The sequence below is a fragment of the Engystomops pustulosus genome, chromosome 4 (assembly GCF_040894005.1).
Source record: "Engystomops pustulosus chromosome 4, aEngPut4.maternal, whole genome shotgun sequence".
Lineage (NCBI taxonomy): Eukaryota > Metazoa > Chordata > Amphibia > Anura > Leptodactylidae > Engystomops > Engystomops pustulosus.
This window is the reverse complement of record NC_092414.1, coordinates 4,020,716-4,039,911: the sequence shown is the minus strand read 5'-3', so window position 1 is coordinate 4,039,911 and position 19,196 is coordinate 4,020,716. Positions and strand designations below refer to the sequence as shown.

Here is a 19,196-nt window from a genome sequence, read left to right as displayed (position 1 = left end):
TATGGGCTCTGTAGTAGAGGATAATACGGGCTCTGTAGTAGAGGATAATACGGGCTCTGTAGTAGAGGATAATAAGGGCTCTGTAGTAGAGGATAATACGGGCTCTGTAGTAGAGGATAGTATGGGCTCTGTAGTAGAGGATAATACGGGCTCTGTAGTAGAGGATAATACGGGCTCTGTAGTAGAGGATAGTATGGGCTCTGTAGTAGAGGATAATACGGGCTCTGTAGTAGAGGATAATACGGGCTCTGTAGTAGAGGATAATACGGGCTCTGTAGTAGCGGATAATATGGGCTCTGTAGTAGAGGATAATACGGGCTCTGTAGTAGAGGATAATACGGGCTCTGTAGTAGAGGATAATACGGGCTCTGTAGTAGAGGATAATACGGGCTCTGTAGTAGAGGATAATACGGGCTCTGTAGTAGAGGATAATACGGGCTCTGTAGTAGAGGATAGTATGGGCTCTGTAGTAGAGGATAGTATGGGCTCTGTAGTAGAGGATAATATGGGCTCTGTAGTAGAGGATAGTATGGGCTCTGTAGTAGAGGATGATACGGGCTCTGTAGTAGAGGATAATACGGGCTCTGTAGTAGAGGATAATACGGGCTCTGTAGTAGAGGATAATACGGCTCTGTAGTAGAGGATAATACGGGCTCTGTAGTAGAGGATAGTATGGGCTCTGTAGTAGAGGATAGTATGGGCTCTGTAGTAGAGGATAGTATGGGCTCTGTAGTAGAGGATGATACGGGCTCTGTAGTAGAGGATAGTATGGGCTCTGTAGTAGAGGATAATACGGGCTCTGTAGTAGAGGATAATACGGGCTCTGTAGTAGAGGATAATACGGCTCTGTAGTAGAGGATAATACGGGCTCTGTAGTAGAGGATAGTATGGGCTCTGTAGTAGAGGATAGTATGGGCTCTGTAGTAGAGGATAGTATGGGCTCTGTAGTAGAGGATAATATGGGCTCTGTAGTAGAGGATGATACGGGCTCTGTAGTAGAGGATAATATGGGCTCTGTAGTAGAGGATAATATGGGCTCTGTAGTAGAGGATAATACGGGCTCTGTAGTAGAGGATAGTATGGGCTCTGTAGTAGAGGATAATACGGGCTCTGTACTAGAGGATAATACGGGCTCTGTAGTAGAGGATAATACGGGCTCTGTAGTAGAGGATAATACGGGCTCTGTAGTAGAGGATAATACGGGCTCTGTAGTAGAGGATAATACGGGCTCTGTAGTAGAGGATAATACAGGCTCTGTAGTAGAGGATAATACGGGCTCTGTAGTAGAGGATGATACGGGTTCTGTAGTAGAGGATAATATGGGCTCTGTAGTAGAGGATAGTATGGGCTCTGTAGTAGAGGATGATACGGGCTCTGTAGTAGAGGATAATACGGGCTCTGTAGTAGAGGATAAGATGGGCTCTGTAGTAGAGGATAATACGGGCTCTGTAGTAGAGGATAATACGGGCTCTGTAGTAGAGGATAATACGGGCTCTGTAGTAGAGGATAATACGGGCTCTGTAGTAGAGGATAATACGGGCTCTGTAGTAGAGGATAATACGGGCTCTGTAGTAGAGGATAATACGGGCTCTGTAGTAGAGGATAATACGGGCTCTGTAGTAGAGGATAATAGGGGCTCTGTAGTAGAGGATAGTATGGGCTCTGTAGTAGAGGATACTATGGGCTCTGTAGTAGAGGATACTATGGGCTCTGTAGTAGAGGATAGTATGGGCTCTGTAGTAGAGGATACTATGGGCTCTGTAGTAGAGGATACTATGGGCTCTGTAGTAGAGGATAGTATGGGCTCTGTAGTAGAGGATAGTATGGGCTCTGTAGTAGAGGATAATATGGGCTCTGTAGTAGAGGATAGTATGGGCTCTGTAGTAGAGGATGATACGGGCTCTGTAGTAGAGGATAATACGGGCTCTGTAGTAGAGGATAATACGGGCTCTGTAGTAGAGGATAAAACGGGCTCTGTAGTAGAGGATACTATGGGCTCTGTAGTAGAGGATAATACGGGCTCTGTAGTAGAGGATAATACGGGCTCTGTAGTAGAGGATAATACGGGCTCTGTAGTAGAGGATAATACGGGCTCTGTAGTAGAGGATGATACGGGCTCTGTAGTAGAGGATAGTACGGGCTCTGTAGTAGAGGATAATACGGTCTCTGTAGTAGAGGATAGTATGGGCTCTGTAGTAGAGGATAATATGGGCTCTGTAGTAGAGGATAATATGGGCTCTGTAGTAGAGGATAATATGGGCTCTGTAGTAGAGGATAATACGGGCTCTGTAGTAGAGGATAGTATGGGCTCTGTAGTAGAGGATAATACGGGCTCTGTACTAGAGGATAATACGGGCTCTGTAGTAGAGGATAATACGGGCTCTGTAGTAGAGGATAATACGGGCTCTGTAGTAGAGGATAATACGGGCTCTGTAGTAGAGGATAATACGGGCTCTGTAGTAGAGGATAATACGGGCTCTGTAGTAGAGGATAATACGGGCTCTGTAGTAGAGGATAATACGGGCTCTGTAGTAGAGGATAATACAGGCTCTGTAGTAGAGGATAATACAGGCTCTGTAGTAGAGGATGGTACGGGCTCTGTAGTAGAGGATAATATGGGCTCTGTAGTAGAGGATAGTATGGGCTCTGTAGTAGAGGATGATACGGGCTCTGTAGTAGAGGATAATACGGGCTCTGTAGTAGAGGATAGGATGGGCTCTGTAGTAGAGGATAATACGGGCTCTGTAGTAGAGGATAATACGGGCTCTGTAGTAGAGGATAATACGGGCTCTGTAGTAGAGGATAATACGGGCTCTGTAGTAGAGGATAATACGGGCTCTGTAGTAGAGGATAATACGGGCTCTGTAGTAGAGGATAATACAGGCTCTGTAGTAGAGGATAATACGGGCTCTGTAGTAGAGGATGATACGGGTTCTGTAGTAGAGGATAATATGGGCTCTGTAGTAGAGGATAGTATGGGCTCTGTAGTAGAGGATGATACGGGCTCTGTAGTAGAGGATAATACGGGCTCTGTAGTAGAGGATAAGATGGGCTCTGTAGTAGAGGATAATACGGGCTCTGTAGTAGAGGATAATACGGGCTCTGTAGTAGAGGATAATACGGGCTCTGTAGTAGAGGATAATACGGGCTCTGTAGTAGAGGATAATACGGGCTCTGTAGTAGAGGATAATACGGGCTCTGTAGTAGAGGATAATACGGGCTCTGTAGTAGAGGATAATACGGGCTCTGTAGTAGAGGATAATACGGGCTCTGTAGTAGAGGATAATAGGGGCTCTGTAGTAGAGGATAGTATGGGCTCTGTAGTAGAGGATACTATGGGCTCTGTAGTAGAGGATACTATGGGCTCTGTAGTAGAGGATAGTATGGGCTCTGTAGTAGAGGATACTATGGGCTCTGTAGTAGAGGATACTATGGGCTCTGTAGTAGAGGATAGTATGGGCTCTGTAGTAGAGGATACTATGGGCTCTGTAGTAGAGGATACTATGGGCTCTGTAGTAGAGGATAGTATGGGCTCTGTAGTAGAGGATGATACGGGCTCTGTAGTAGAGGATAATACGGGCTCTGTAGTAGAGGATAATACGGGCTCTGTAGTAGAGGATAATACGGGCTCTGTAGTAGAGGATAATACGGGCTCTGTAGTAGAGGATAGTATGGGCTCTGTAGTAGAGGATAATACGGGCTCTGTAGTAGAGGATAGTATGGGCTCTGTAGTAGAGGATAATATGGGCTCTGTAGTAGAGGATAATATGGGCTCTGTAGTAGAGGATAATACGGGCTCTGTAGTAGAGGATAGTATGGGCTCTGTAGTAGAGGATAATACGGGCTCTGTACTAGAGGATAATACGGGCTCTGTAGTAGAGGATAATACGGGCTCTGTAGTAGAGGATAATACGGGCTCTGTAGTAGAGGATAATACGGGCTCTGTAGTAGAGGATAATACGGGCTCTGTAGTAGAGGATAATACGGGCTCTGTAGTAGAGGATAATACGGGCTCTGTAGTAGAGGATAATACGGGCTCTGTAGTAGAGGATAATACAGGCTCTGTAGTAGAGGATGGTACGGGCTCTGTAGTAGAGGATAATATGGGCTCTGTAGTAGAGGATAGTATGGGCTCTGTAGTAGAGGATGATACGGGCTCTGTAGTAGAGGATAATACGGGCTCTGTAGTAGAGGATAGGATGGGCTCTGTAGTAGAGGATAATACGGGCTCTGTAGTAGAGGATAATACGGGCTCTGTAGTAGAGGATAATACGGGCTCTGTAGTAGAGGATAATACGGGCTCTGTAGTAGAGGATAATACGGGCTCTGTAGTAGAGGATAATACGGGCTCTGTAGTAGAGGATAATACGGGCTCTGTAGTAGAGGATAATACGGGCTCTGTAGTAGAGGATAATACGGGCTCTGTAGTAGAGGATAATACGGGCTCTGTAGTAGAGGATGATACGGGCTCTGTAGTAGAGGATGATACGGGCTCTGTAGTAGAGGATAGGATGGGCTCTGTAGTAGAGGATAATACGGGCTCTGTAGTAGAGGATAGTATGGGCTCTGTAGTAGAGGATAGTATGGGCTCTGTAGTAGAGGATGATACAGGCTCTGTAGTAGAGGATAGTATGGGCTCTGTAGTAGAGGATGATACAGGCTCTGTAGTAGAGGATAGTATGGGCTCTGTAGTAGAGGATAATACGGGCTCTGTAGTAGAGCATAATACGGGCTCTGTAGTAGAGGATAATACGGGCTCTGTAGTAGAGGATAGTATGGGCTCTGTAGTAGAGGATAATACGGGCTCTGTAGTAGAGGATAATACGGGCTCTGTAGTAGAGGATAATACGGGCTCTGTAGTAGAGGATAGTATGGGCTCTGTAGTAGAGGATAATACGGGCTCTGTAGTAGAGGATAATATGGGCTCTGTAGTAGAGGATAATACGGGCTCTGTAGTAGAGGATAATACGGGCTCTGTAGTAGAGGATAATACGGGCTCTGTAGTAGAGGATAGTATGGGCTCTGTAGTAGAGGATGATACGGGCTCTGTAGTAGAGGATAATACGGGCTCTGTAGTAGAGGATAATACGGGCTCTGTAGTAGAGGATAATACGGGCTCTGTAGTAGAGGATAATACGGGCTCTGTAGTAGAGGATAGTATGGGCTCTGTAGTAGAGGATGATACGGGCTTTGTAGTAGAGGATAATACGGGCTCTGTAGTAGAGGATAGGATGGGCTCTGTAGTAGAGGATAATACGGGCTCTGTAGTAGAGGATAATACGGGCTCTGTAGTAGAGGATAATACGGGCTCTGTAGTAGAGGATGATACGGGCTCTGTAGTAGAGGATAGGATGGGCTCTGTAGTAGAGGATAGGATGGGCTCTGTAGTAGAGGATAATACGGGCTCTGTAGTAGAGGATAATACGGGCTCTGTAGTAGAGGATAATACGGGCTCTGTAGTAGAGGATAATACGGGCTCTGTAGTAGAGGATAGTATGGGCTCTGTAGTAGAGGATAGTATGGGCTCTGTAGTAGAGGATAATACGGGCTCTGTAGTAGAGGATAATACGGGCTCTGTAGTAGAGGATAATACGGGCTCTGTAGTAGAGGATGATACGGGCTTTGTAGTAGAGGATAATACGGGCTCTGTAGTAGAGGATAGGATGGGCTCTGTAGTAGAGGATAATACGGGCTCTGTAGTAGAGGATAATACGGGCTCTGTAGTAGAGGATAATACGGGCTCTGTAGTAGAGGATAATACGGGCTCTGTAGTAGAGGATAGTATGGGCTCTGTAGTAGAGGATAGTATGGGCTCTGTAGTAGAGGATAATACGGGCTCTGTAGTAGAGGATAATACGGGCTCTGTAGTAGAGGATAATACGGGCTCTGTAGTAGAGGATGATATGGGCTCTGTAGTAGAGGATAATACGGGCTCTGTAGTAGAGGATAGTATGGGCTCTGTAGTAGAGGATAGTATGGGCTCTGTAGTAGAGGATAGTATGGGCTCTGTAGTTGAGGATAGTATGGGCTCTGTAGTAGAGGATAATACGGGGTCTGTAGTAGAGGATAATACGTGCTCTGTAGTAGAGGATAATACGGGCTCTGTAGTAGAGGATAATACGGGCTCTGTAGTAGAGGATAATACTGGCTCTGTAGTAGAGGATGATACGGGCTCTGTAGTAGAGGTTGATACGGGCTCTGTAGTAGAGGATGATACGGGCTCTGTAGTAGAGGATAATACGGGCTCTGTAGTAGAGGATAATAAGGGCTCTGTAGTAGAGGATAATAAGGGCTCTGTAGTAGAGGATAATAAGGGCTCTGTAGTAGAGGATGATACGGGCTCTGTAGTAGAGGATGATATGGGCTCTGTAGTAGAGGTTGATACGGGCTCTGTAGTAGAGGATAGTATGGGCTCTGTAGTAGAGGATAATACGGGCTCTGTAGTAGAGGATAATAAGGGCTCTGTAGTAGAGGATAGTATGGGCTCTGTAGTAGAGGATAATACGGGCTCTGTAGTAGAGGATAGTACGGGCTCTGTAGTAGAGGATAGTATGGGCTCTGTAGTAGAGGATAGTATGGGCTCTGTAGTAGAGGATAGTATGGGCTCTGTAGTAGAGGATAGTATGGGCTCTGTAGTAGAGGATAGTATGGGCTCTGTAGTAGAGGATAGTATGGGCTCTGTAGTAGAGGATAGTATGGGCTCTGTAGTAGAGGATAGTATGGGCTCTGTAGTAGAGGATAGTATGGGCTCTGTAGTAGAGGATAATACGGGCTCTGTAGTAGAGGATAATATGGGCTCTGTAGTAGAGGATAATACGGGCTCTGTAGTAGAGGATAATACGGGCTCTGTAGTAGAGGATAATACGGGCTCTGTAGTAGAGGATAGTATGGGCTCTGTAGTAGAGGATGATACGGGCTCTGTAGTAGAGGATGATACGGGCTCTGTAGTAGAGGATAATACGGTCTCTGTAGTAGAGGATAATACGGGCTCTGTAGTAGAGGATGATACGGGCTCTGTAGTAGAGGATGATACGGGCTCTGTAGTAGAGGATAATACGGGCTCTGTAGTAGAGGATAGTATGGGCTCTGTAGTAGAGGATAGTATGGGCTCTGTAGTAGAGGATAGTATGGGCTCTGTAGTAGAGGATAGTATGGGCTCTGTAGTAGAGGATAGTATGGGCTCTGTAGTAGAGGATAATACGGGCTCTGTAGTAGAGGATAATATGGGCTCTGTAGTAGAGGATAATACGGGCTCTGTAGTAGAGGATAATACGGGCTCTGTAGTAGAGGATAATACGGGCTCTGTAGTAGAGGATAGTATGGGCTCTGTAGTAGAGGATGATACGGGCTCTGTAGTAGAGGATAATACGGGCTCTGTAGTAGAGGATAATACGGGCTCTGTAGTAGAGGATAATACGGGCTCTGTAGTAGAGGATAATACGGGCTCTGTAGTAGAGGATAGTATGGGCTCTGTAGTAGAGGATGATACGGGCTTTGTAGTAGAGGATAATACGGGCTCTGTAGTAGAGGATAGGATGGGCTCTGTAGTAGAGGATAATACGGGCTCTGTAGTAGAGGATAATACGGGCTCTGTAGTAGAGGATAATACGGGCTCTGTAGTAGAGGATGATACGGGCTCTGTAGTAGAGGATAGGATGGGCTCTGTAGTAGAGGATAGGATGGGCTCTGTAGTAGAGGATAATACGGGCTCTGTAGTAGAGGATAATACGGGCTCTGTAGTAGAGGATAATACGGGCTCTGTAGTAGAGGATAATACGGGCTCTGTAGTAGAGGATAGTATGGGCTCTGTAGTAGAGGATAGTATGGGCTCTGTAGTAGAGGATAATACGGGCTCTGTAGTAGAGGATAATACGGGCTCTGTAGTAGAGGATAATACGGGCTCTGTAGTAGAGGATGATACGGGCTTTGTAGTAGAGGATAATACGGGCTCTGTAGTAGAGGATAGGATGGGCTCTGTAGTAGAGGATAATACGGGCTCTGTAGTAGAGGATAATACGGGCTCTGTAGTAGAGGATAATACGGGCTCTGTAGTAGAGGATAGTATGGGCTCTGTAGTGGAGGATAATACGGGCTCTGTAGTAGAGGATAATACGGGCTCTGTAGTAGAGGATAATACGGGCTCTGTAGTAGAGGATAGTATGGGCTCTGTAGTAGAGGATAGTATGGGCTCTGTAGTAGAGGATAATACGGGCTCTGTAGTAGAGGATAATACGGGCTCTGTAGTAGAGGATAATACGGGCTCTGTAGTAGAGGATGATATGGGCTCTGTAGTAGAGGATAATACGGGCTCTGTAGTAGAGGATAGTATGGGCTCTGTAGTAGAGGATAGTATGGGCTCTGTAGTAGAGGATAGTATGGGCTCTGTAGTTGAGGATAGTATGGGCTCTGTAGTAGAGGATAATACGGGGTCTGTAGTAGAGGATAATACGTGCTCTGTAGTAGAGGATAATACGGGCTCTGTAGTAGAGGATAATACGGGCTCTGTAGTAGAGGATAATACTGGCTCTGTAGTAGAGGATGATACGGGCTCTGTAGTAGAGGTTGATACGGGCTCTGTAGTAGAGGATGATACGGGCTCTGTAGTAGAGGATAATACGGGCTCTGTAGTAGAGGATAATAAGGGCTCTGTAGTAGAGGATAATAAGGGCTCTGTAGTAGAGGATAATAAGGGCTCTGTAGTAGAGGATGATACGGGCTCTGTAGTAGAGGATGATATGGGCTCTGTAGTAGAGGTTGATACGGGCTCTGTAGTAGAGGATAGTATGGGCTCTGTAGTAGAGGATAATACGGGCTCTGTAGTAGAGGATAATAAGGGCTCTGTAGTAGAGGATAGTATGGGCTCTGTAGTAGAGGATAATACGGGCTCTGTAGTAGAGGATAGTACGGGCTCTGTAGTAGAGGATAGTATGGGCTCTGTAGTAGAGGATAGTATGGGCTCTGTAGTAGAGGATAGTATGGGCTCTGTAGTAGAGGATAGTATGGGCTCTGTAGTAGAGGATAGTATGGGCTCTGTAGTAGAGGATAGTATGGGCTCTGTAGTAGAGGATAATACGGGCTCTGTAGTAGAGGATAATACGGGCTCTGTAGTAGAGGACAATACGGGCTCTGTAGTAGAGGATAGTATGGGCTCTGTAGTAGAGGATAATACGGGCTCTGTAGTAGAGGATGATATGGGCTCTGTAGTAGAGGATAATACGGGCTCTGTAGTAGAGGATAATACGGGCTCTGTAGTAGAGGATGATATGGGCTCTGTAGTAGAGGATAATACGGGCTCTGTAGTAGAGGATAATACGGGCTCTGTAGTAGAGGATAATATGGGCTCTGTAGTAGAGGATAGTATGGGCTCTGTAGTAGAGGATAGTATGGGCTCTGTAGTAGAGGATAATACGGGCTCTGTAGTAGAGGATAGTATGGGCTCTGTAGTAGAGGATAATACGGGCTCTGTAGTAGAGGATAATACGGGCTCTGTAGTAGAGGATAGTATGGGCTCTGTAGTAGAGGATAATACGGGCTCTGTAGTAGAGGATGATACGGGCTCTGTAGTAGAGGATTATACGGGCTCTGTAGTAGAGGATAATACGGGCTCTGTAGTAGAGGATAGTATGGGCTCTGTAGTAGAGGATAATACGGGCTCTGTAGTAGATGATAATACGGGCTCTGTAGTAGAGGATAATACGGGCTCTGTAGCAGAGGATAGTATGGGCTCTGTAGTAGAGGATAGTATGGGCTCTGTAGTAGAGGATAATACGGGCTCTGTAGTAGAGGATAATACGGGCTCTGTAGTAGAGGATAATTCGGGCTCTGTAGTAGAGGATAATACGGGCTCTGTAGTAGAGGATAATTCGGGCTCTGTAGTAGAGGATAATACGGGCTCTGTAGTAGAGGATAATACGGGCTCTGTAGTAGAGGATAGTATGGGCTCTGTAGTAGAGGATAATACGGGCTCTGTAGTAGAGGATGATACGGGCTCTGTAGTAGAGGATGATACGGGCTCTGTAGTAGAGGATAATACGGGCTCTGTAGTAGAGGATAATACGGGCTCTGTAGTAGAGGATAATACGGGCTCTGTAGTAGAGGATAATAAGGGCTCTGTAGTAGAGGATAATACGGGCTCTGTAGTAGAGGATAATACGGGCTCTGTAGTAGAGGATAGTACGGGCTCTGTAGTAGATGATAGTACGGGCTCTGTAGTAGAGGATAATTCGGGCTCTGTAGTAGAGGATAATACGGGCTCTGTAGTAGAGGATAATACGGGCTCTGTAGTAGAGGATAATACGGGCTCTGTAGTAGAGGATAATACGGGCTCTGTAGTAGAGGATAATTCGGGCTCTGTAGTAGAGGATAATACGGGCTCTGTAGTAGAGGATAATTCGGGCTCTGTAGTAGAGGATAATACGGGCTCTGTAGTAGAGGATAATACGGGCTCTGTAGTAGAGGATAATACGGGCTCTGTAGTAGAGGATAATTTGGGCTCTGTAGTAGAGGATAATACGGGCTCTGTAGTAGAGGATAATAAGGGCTCTGTAGTAGAGGATAATACGGGCTCTGTAGTAGAGGATAATAAGGGCTCTGTAGTAGAGGATAATACGGGCTCTGTAGTAGAGGATGATACGGGCTCTGTAGTAGAGGATAATACGGGCTCTGTAGTAGAGGATAATACGGGCTCTGTAGTAGAGGATAGTACGGGCTCTGTAGTAGATGATAGTACGGGCTCTGTAGTAGAGGATAGTACGGGCTCTGTAGTAGAGGATAGTATGGGCTCTGTAGTAGAGGATAATACGGGCTCTGTAGTAGAGGATAATACGGGCTCTGTAGTAGAGGATAGTACGGGCTCTGTAGTAGAGGATAGTATGGGCTCTGTAGTAGAGGATAATACGGGCTCTGTAGTAGAGGATAATACGGGCTCTGTAGTAGAGGATAGTACGGGCTCTGTAGTAGAGGATAATATGGGCTCTGTAGTAGAGGATAGTATGGGCTCTGTAGTAGAGGATAATATGGGCTCTGTAGTAGAGGATAATACGGGCTCTGTAGTAGAGGATAGTATGGGCTCTGTAGTAGAGGATGATACGGGCTCTGTAGTAGAGGATAATACGGGCTCTGTAGTAGAGGATAATATGGGCTCTGTAGTAGAGGATAATACGGGCTCTGTAGTAGAGGATAATACGGGCTCTGTAGTAGAGGATAGTATGGGCTCTGTAGTAGAGGATAGTATGGGCTCTGTAGTAGAGGATAATACGGGCTCTGTAGTAGAGGATGATACGGGCTCTGTAGTAGAGGATGATACGGGCTCTGTAATAGAGGATAGTATGGGCTCTGTAGTAGAGGATAATACGGGCTCTGTAGTAGAGGATAATACGGGCTCTGTAATAGAGGATAGTATGGGCTCTGTAGTAGAGGATAATACGGGCTCTGTAGTAGAGGATAATACAGGCTCTGTAGTAGAGGATAATACTGGCTCTGTAGTAGAGGATAGTATGGGCTCTGAAGTAGAGGATAATACGGGCTCTGTAGTAGAGGATAATACGGTCTCTGTAGTAGAGGATAATACGGGCTCTGTAGTAGAGGATGATACGGGCTCTGTAGTAGAGGATGATACGGGCTCTGTAGTAGAGGATAATACGGGCTCTGTAGTAGAGGATAGTATGGGCTCTGTAGTAGAGGATAGTATGGGCTCTGTAGTAGAGGATAGTATGGGCTCTGTAGTAGAGGATAGTATGGGCTCTGTAGTAGAGGATAGTATGGGCTCTGTAGTAGAGGATAATACGGGCTCTGTAGTAGAGGATAATAGGGGGTCTGTAGTAGAGGATAATAGGGGGTCTGTAGTAGAGGATAATACGGGCTCTGTAGTAGAGGATAATAGGGGGTCTGTAGTAGAGGATAATACGGGCTCTGTAGTAGAGGATAATACGGGCTCTGTAGTAGAGGATAATACTGGCTCTGTAGTAGAGGATGATACGGGCTCTGTAGTAGAGGATGATACGGGCTCTGTAGTAGAGGATGATACGGGCTCTGTAATAGAGGATGATACGGGCTCTGTAGTAGAGGATAATACGGGCTCTGTAGTAGAGGATAATACGGGCTCTGTAGTAGAGGATAATACGGGCTCTGTAGTAGAGGATAATATGGGCTCTGTAGTAGAGGATAATATGGGCTCTGTGGTAGAGGATAATACGGGCTCTGTAGTAGAGGATAATACGGGCTCTGTAGTAGAGGATAATACGGGCTCTGTAGTAGATGATAATACGGGCTCTGTAGTAGAGGATAATACGGGCTCTGTAGTAGAGGATAATACGAGCTCTGTAGTAGAGGATAGTATGGGCTCTGTAGTAGAGGATAGTATGGGCTCTGTAGTAGAGGTTAATACGGGCTCTGTAGTAGAGGATAATACGGGCTCTGTAGTAGATGATAATACGGGCTCTGTAGTAGAGGATAATACGAGCTCTGTAGTAGAGGATAGTATGGGCTCTGTAGTAGAGGATAGTATGGGCTCTGTAGTAGAGGTTAATACGGGCTCTGTAGTAGAGGATAATACGGGCTCTGTAGTAGATGATAATACGGGCTCTGTAGTAGAGGATAATACGGGCTCTGTAGTAGAGGATAATACGGGCTCTGTAGTAGAGGATAGTACGGGCTCTGTAGTAGAGGATAATACGGGCTCTGTAGTAGAGGATAATACGGGCTCTGTAGTAGAGGATAGTACGGGCTCTGTAGTAGAGGATAGTACGGGCTCTGTAGTAGAGGATAGTACGGGCTCTGTAGTAGAGGATAGTACGGGCTCTGTAGTAGAGGATAGTACGGGCTCTGTAGTAGAGGACAATACGGGCTCTGTAGTAGAGGACAATACGGGCTCTGTAGTAGAGGATAATACGGGCTCTGTAGTAGAGGATAATACGGGCTCTGTAGTAGAGGATAGTATGGGCTCTGTAGTAGAGGATAATACGGGCTCTGTAGTAGAGGACAATACGGGCTCTGTAGTAGAGGATAATACGGGCTCTGTAGTAGAGGACAATACGGGCTCTGTAGTAGAGGATAATACGGGCTCTGTAGTAGAGGATAATACGGGCTCTGTAGTAGAGGATAGTATGGGCTCTGTAGTAGAGGATAATACGGGCTCTGTAGTAGAGGATAATACGGTCTCTGTAGTAGAGGATAGTATGGGCTCTGTAGTAGAGGATAATACGGGCTCTGTAGTAGAGGATAATACGGGCTCTGTAGTAGAGGATAGTATGGGCTCTGTAGTAGAGGATAATATGGGCTCTGTAGTAGAGGATAGTATGGGCTCTGTAGTAGAGGATAATATGGGCTCTGTAGTAGAGGATAGTATGGGCTCTGTAGTAGAGGATAGTATGGGCTCTGTAGTAGAGGATAGTATGGGCTCTGTAGTAGAGGATAGTATGGGCTCTGTAGTAGAGGATAATACGGGCTCTGTAGTAGAGGATAATACGGGCTCTGTAGTAGAGGATAATACGGGCTCTGTAGTAGAGGATAATACGGGCTCTGTAGTAGAGGATAATACGGGCTCTGTAGTAGAGGATAGTATGGGCTCTGTAGTAGAGGATAATACGGGCTCTGTAGTAGAGGATAATACGGTCTCTGTAGTAGAGGATAGTATGGGCTCTGTAGTAGAGGATAGTATGGGCTCTGTAGTAGAGGATAATACGGGCTCTGTAGTAGAGGATAATACGGGCTCTGTAGTAGAGGATAGTACGGGCTCTGTAGTAGAGGATAATACGGGCTCTGTAGTAGAGGATAATACGGGCTCTGTAGTAGAGGATAATACGGGCTCTGTAGTAGAGGATAATACGGGCTCTGTAGTAGAGGATAGTATGGGCTCTGTAGTAGAGGATAGTATGGGCTCTGTAGTAGAGGATAGTATGGGCTCTGTAGTAGAGGATAATATGGGCTCTGTAGTAGAGGATAGTATGGGCTCTGTAGTAGAGGATAATATGGGCTCTGTAGTAGAGGATAGTATGGGCTCTGTAGTAGAGGATAGTATGGGCTCTGTAGTAGAGGATAGTATGGGCTCTGTAGTAGAGGATAGTATGGGCTCTGTAGTAGAGGATAATACGGGCTCTGTAGTAGAGGATAGTATGGGCTCTGTAGTAGAGGATAATACGGGCTCTGTAGTAGAGGATGATACGGGCTCTGTAGTAGAGGATGATACGGGCTCTGTAGTAGAGGATAATACGGGCTCTGTAGTAGAGGATAATACGGGCTCTGTAGTAGAGGATAATACGGGCTCTGTAGTAGAGGATAATACGGGCTCTGTAGTAGAGGATAGTATGGGCTCTGTAGTAGAGGATAGTATGGGCTCTGTAGTAGAGGATAATACGGGCTCTGTAGTAGAGGATAATACGGGCTCTGTAGTAGAGGATAATACGGGCTCTGTAGTAGAGGATAATATGGGCTCTGTAGTAGAGGAAACTACGTGCTCTGTAGTAGAGGATAATACGGGCTCTGTAGTAGAGGATAGTATGGGCTCTGTAGTAGAGGATAATACGGGCTCTGTAGTAGAGGATAATACGGGCTCTGTAGTAGAGGATAGTATGGGCTCTGTAGTAGAGGATGATATGGGCTCTGTAGTAGAGGATAATACGGGCTCTGTAGTAGAGGATGATACGGGCTCTGTAGTAGAGGATAATACGGTCTCTGTAGTAGAGGTTAGTATGGGCTCTGTAGTAGAGGATAATACGGGCTCTGTAGTAGAGGATAATACGGGCTCTGTAGTAGAGGATGATACGGGCTCTGTAGTAGAGGATAATACGGGCTCTGTAGTAGAGGATAATACGGGCTCTGTAGTAGAGGATAATACGGGCTCTGTAGTAGAGGATGATACGGGCTCTGTAGTAGAGGATGATACGGGCTCTGTAGTAGAGGATAGGATGGGCTCTGTAGTAGAGGATAGTATGGGCTCTGTAGTAGAGGATAATACGGGCTCTGTAGTAGAGGATGATACGGGCTCTGTAGTAGAGGATGATACGGGCTCTGTAGTAGAGGATAGTACGGGCTCTGTAGTAGAGGATAGTATGGGCTCTGTAGTAGAGGATAATACGGGCTCTGTAGTAGAGGATAATACGGGCTCTGTAGTAGAGGATAATACGGGCTCTGTAGTAGAGGATAATACGGGCTCTGTAGTAGAGGATAATACGGGCTCTGTAGTAGAGGATAATACGGGCTCTGTAGTAGAGGATGATACGGGCTCTGTAGTAGAGGATAATACGGTCTCTGTAGTAGAGGTTAGTATGGGCTCTGTAGTAGAGGATAATACGGGCTCTGTAGTAGAGGATAATACGGGCTCTGTAGTAGAGGATGATACGGGCTCTGTAGTAGAGGATAATACGGGCTCTGTAGTAGAGGATAATACGGGCTCTGTAGTAGAGGATAATACGGGCTCTGTAGTAGAGGATGATACGGGCTCTGTAGTAGAGGATGATATGGGATCTCTAGTAGCGGATTGTACATGACTAGTGATGAGTGAGTTTGTACCAAATTTGGCGGATTCGGCAACCACAAACCCCCAAGCCTCGAAGAACTTTTTTGAGGAAGAAGCGCCAAGCTGCATGATTGACTGCTGGGAAACCAATCATCCGGCTTGTACCCCCTTAGCAACCCCAGGCGTGTCGTCTGTAGGCATGGCTCTGATTGGCCAGGTGGGGGGACATGTGACTTTGCAGTATAAGAGCAGGGTCACATATTACACAAAGGATACAGAGACAGGGAGAGGTCGCTGCTCTTCATTGGGTCAGTCAAATGATTGCCCTTTTCAGGGCACCGGAGGATTTTGTGATTAGGGACAGGTGAAATCTGAAATAATTGCCCTTTTTAGTGCAGGTCCAGACTCAGTATCATCCAGAGATAACTCAAAGACGTAATCTTAAAGCCACTGTTGGAGTATAGTTTGCGGTTCCGGCATCCTCCAGTGTTTAGACACCAGTCTTAGGCTGCCAATAGATAATCGGGCCACATCTGAACCCCCCAATGTTAAGGCCTGGGAGCGAGGACTGGGTGCCCCAGTAGTTCGGGCCAAGACGTTTGAACTATGTCACAAATGATCTATTTCCTGTAAATCTCATGAAACGAATTACAAGATTCTATGGAGATGGTGCTGGGAGCCCCCAGACTGTGACCCGTTTAGCCGAACCGCTCAGACTTCAGGTACCATGACACATCTGCGGTGGGGCTGTCGGCTGGACACCAACTCCGGGATGACCCTGCTGTCCGACTTCTGTCTCATTTTCCAACCTCGCTCACCAAAACCAGGAAGTTCTCGATGGGATTTTTGCTGATTGCGTCCCGGAGCCCCATTCCGAGTCCCTCAGATCTCCTTCTCTGGAGGAACTTACAGCGGAATCTCATGATGTATCTCTTAGGATCCACTGACATAGCCATCAGGATCCCGGCTGACGTTAAGGAATTCCCTGATTTTGCCGTCTTTTTGTGCTATCGCTTCTGCCTGCCAGTCACTACACGCCATGGATGCCTCCCCCCCGTTCCTCATTATCCTCTGGTTCCCCCCAATTTTTGATGATTATTGTTGTCATTCCAAACTACAGACTTTGGTTTGGTTCCTCTGGATCGGGTCTTTTATGTTACTATTCTCTACCATTATAGGATTCATATGAAATCACCCAATTGTTACCAGTTTTCTGCTTTGTCCTTATCTGCCAGATTCTGATCTAATCCCTACTGTTGGGACCTGCGGTCCTGACTATGTACAGTATGTATTGCTCTTCTATACTCTGTCTTTCTTCTAGTTAGTTACACGGCAGACGGTCCAGTAACTTCCCTGGGATTATCTTTGCCGCATTCATCCCAGTTGGAAGTACAGGGCCTCCATCATGACGTTCTTCATGTAGTAAAGCCACAAGTCATGGAGTGGTCCCTCCTGCTGTACGATGACTCTCCTAGCTGGGAATCTGTGGTCCATCCACCTTCTCCGGACATAGCGATCCAACATTCCCAAGAATGAGGATGAGGATGTAGTGGGTGGTGGACCATCAGAAGAGACCTATGATGACGATGAAACACAACTGCCCCTGGCTGTGGCTTTCTGCGATGAGAAGATGGAGAAGAAGGGCGGCGGTGAGGGTTCGGTGGTGGAAGAAGCGAGGGCTGATGACGAGGTCCTAGACCTGACATGGGTAGAAGGCAGTGATCGGACAAAGAGGTGGTCAGGAAGCCAAGGGCACCCGGCAGAACTAGGCAAAAGGAGCAAAGGCGCAGAGCTCAGCCCGTAGCCACCTCGTCGCCTGCTACTGCCCACACACAGGGTCCCAGGAAACACAGGCCACCCCACAGGGTGTCTGCAGTGGGGCATTTTTCTCATAGAATGCAGAAGACAGAACACGTGACATTTGTAGGCTGTGTCTCCAGTCCATAAAGCCCGGCCAAAACCTTCACTTTCTGAGCACCATGGTCGACAGTGCATCCTTATAAGTGCACAAATAATTAGACCACAATGTAACATTATGGAATATGATCTTGCGATCCATCATCATTATAATCTTTGTCATCTTCTGACATCACTCTTACTTGATCTCACCATCACTCATCTCTCTCATCCTCAGGTATTTGTGCTTAACTCAGTACCACAAGTCTTATATCCGCAATGTTCTAGTGCATTGCTATGTGTGACCACTGTAACTTATTCCCTGCTGTTTTCTGGAAACTTCCTGACTCCTCCTGTCTTCTCTCCGTCCTCTTGTTAACACCTGGTAGTTATAACTCATTTGTCTGGGGTGTATAAATTGCAGACGTGAGGTCTCTCAGACCTTGGCTGGCAGAGAATACTTTAAGTGCATTTATAAGTGCACAATTAGAACTAAACCAGAATTGAACACAAGGAATCTTTCTTGTAAGTACTCAAGATACTTTATCACTCATCTCACGTTTTAAAAAGTAAACTCTGTCCTCTGACTATCCTAATCTAGATCTGGCGGACTTGCAGCTGCACTTAATAGAATGTAGTGTCAAGAATGGCGCCGCTGTATGTGGCTGCTTGTGCATCTGCTCCGGCTCCCCCACCCACTGATTTCGGCACTAGCTTGGCACTTAGCCTGTCACCACCCTTTCATTACCCAGCTGATCATCCTGGAGCTGCAGGGGCTCCATGTCGTATGACTTGGTGCAACCAAGTGCCAGAGCCGGATCCTGACAGCCAAGACCACCAGTTATGGGGTCATCGGAGCATCTGAAATGTAAATGATCGCAACCGGTGCCTTATCGCGGATCAATAGGAACCAGCACCATGACTCCAGTGGTAGCCGGCACCTGGCAGCTTAAGTGCCGGTACATGGCAAAATTAGAGCTATGGCAGTGTCTCTTCTGCCAAACCAATAGCAGCAGAAGCACATGACTGATCACCCCAATCAGCATTAGTGCAGTACCGGGATCCCTTCTCCAGGACCCCCTATGCAAGTCTGTCTAGCACCTGACACTACGTTACATCTCCTTAACTCCTCACTGGGTTACTGTAGTGGCGTCTGGTCCTGGGTCAGGAGGTGATCCGGCTCACATTCTGCCCCATCTAGGAACATTACTCCTTGCCTCCTCCTTCCTCCTCTCCTGTGTCCTCATCCAGTGCAGCGCCCACAGCACCACTTCCAGCAAAGCCATGGGGACACGTCAACAGCCGTGCTGCAACTCATCTGTCTGGGCGAAAGACCACACACCACCCACGAGTGGTGGACTGGGATCCAGGAGCAGACAGATGAGTGGCGGCAAGGTGGTGTGCAACAATGGCCGGAACCTTGTAGCGGCTTTGGGCTGAGCCCAGTTGATGCAGGACCTGCCAGAGCTGCTACGTGTGGCACATTTTTGGTGTTCACACTTGCTGTTCCTCTTGGCCTAACTGCACTGCAGTGGAAATTTGGCCTGAACACCCTCATATGTGATAGACCAACAAGGTGGAATCCCACTTTACATCTGCTAGAAAGCGTGAGTGAGCAGCAGCAGGCAATGGTGGGAGTCCAGCTCCCAGTGACGCCATCATCAGCTGGAATAAACTTTTCAGGCCATGATGGTGGGCGTAGTGGTGAAAGACTTGGAAGAAGAGGAGGAGCAGGAGCCAGGCCAGTCCACATAAGGTCCGCATCTGGGCAGCCTGATCCACAGGGGCCACTACATGCTCCAGCGCCTGCAGGAAGTCAACAACGCAGAAGGAAGACCACCTTGGC

At 46.8% G+C, this 19,196-nt stretch overlaps 1 protein-coding gene across 1 annotated transcript in view; it reads left to right on the top strand.

Annotated features, from left to right (window-relative positions):
* The window catches only part of LOC140125856 (uncharacterized), a 67,726-nt gene extending 50,468 nt beyond the window's left edge, over positions 1-17,258 (top strand). The window contains exon 3 of the mRNA XM_072144731.1: positions 16,968-17,258. Within this exon, the coding sequence (XP_072000832.1) occupies positions 16,968-17,258 (291 nt within the window). The remainder of the gene's footprint in view (positions 1-16,967) is intronic.
* The last annotated feature ends 1,938 nt before the right edge of the window (positions 17,259-19,196 follow it).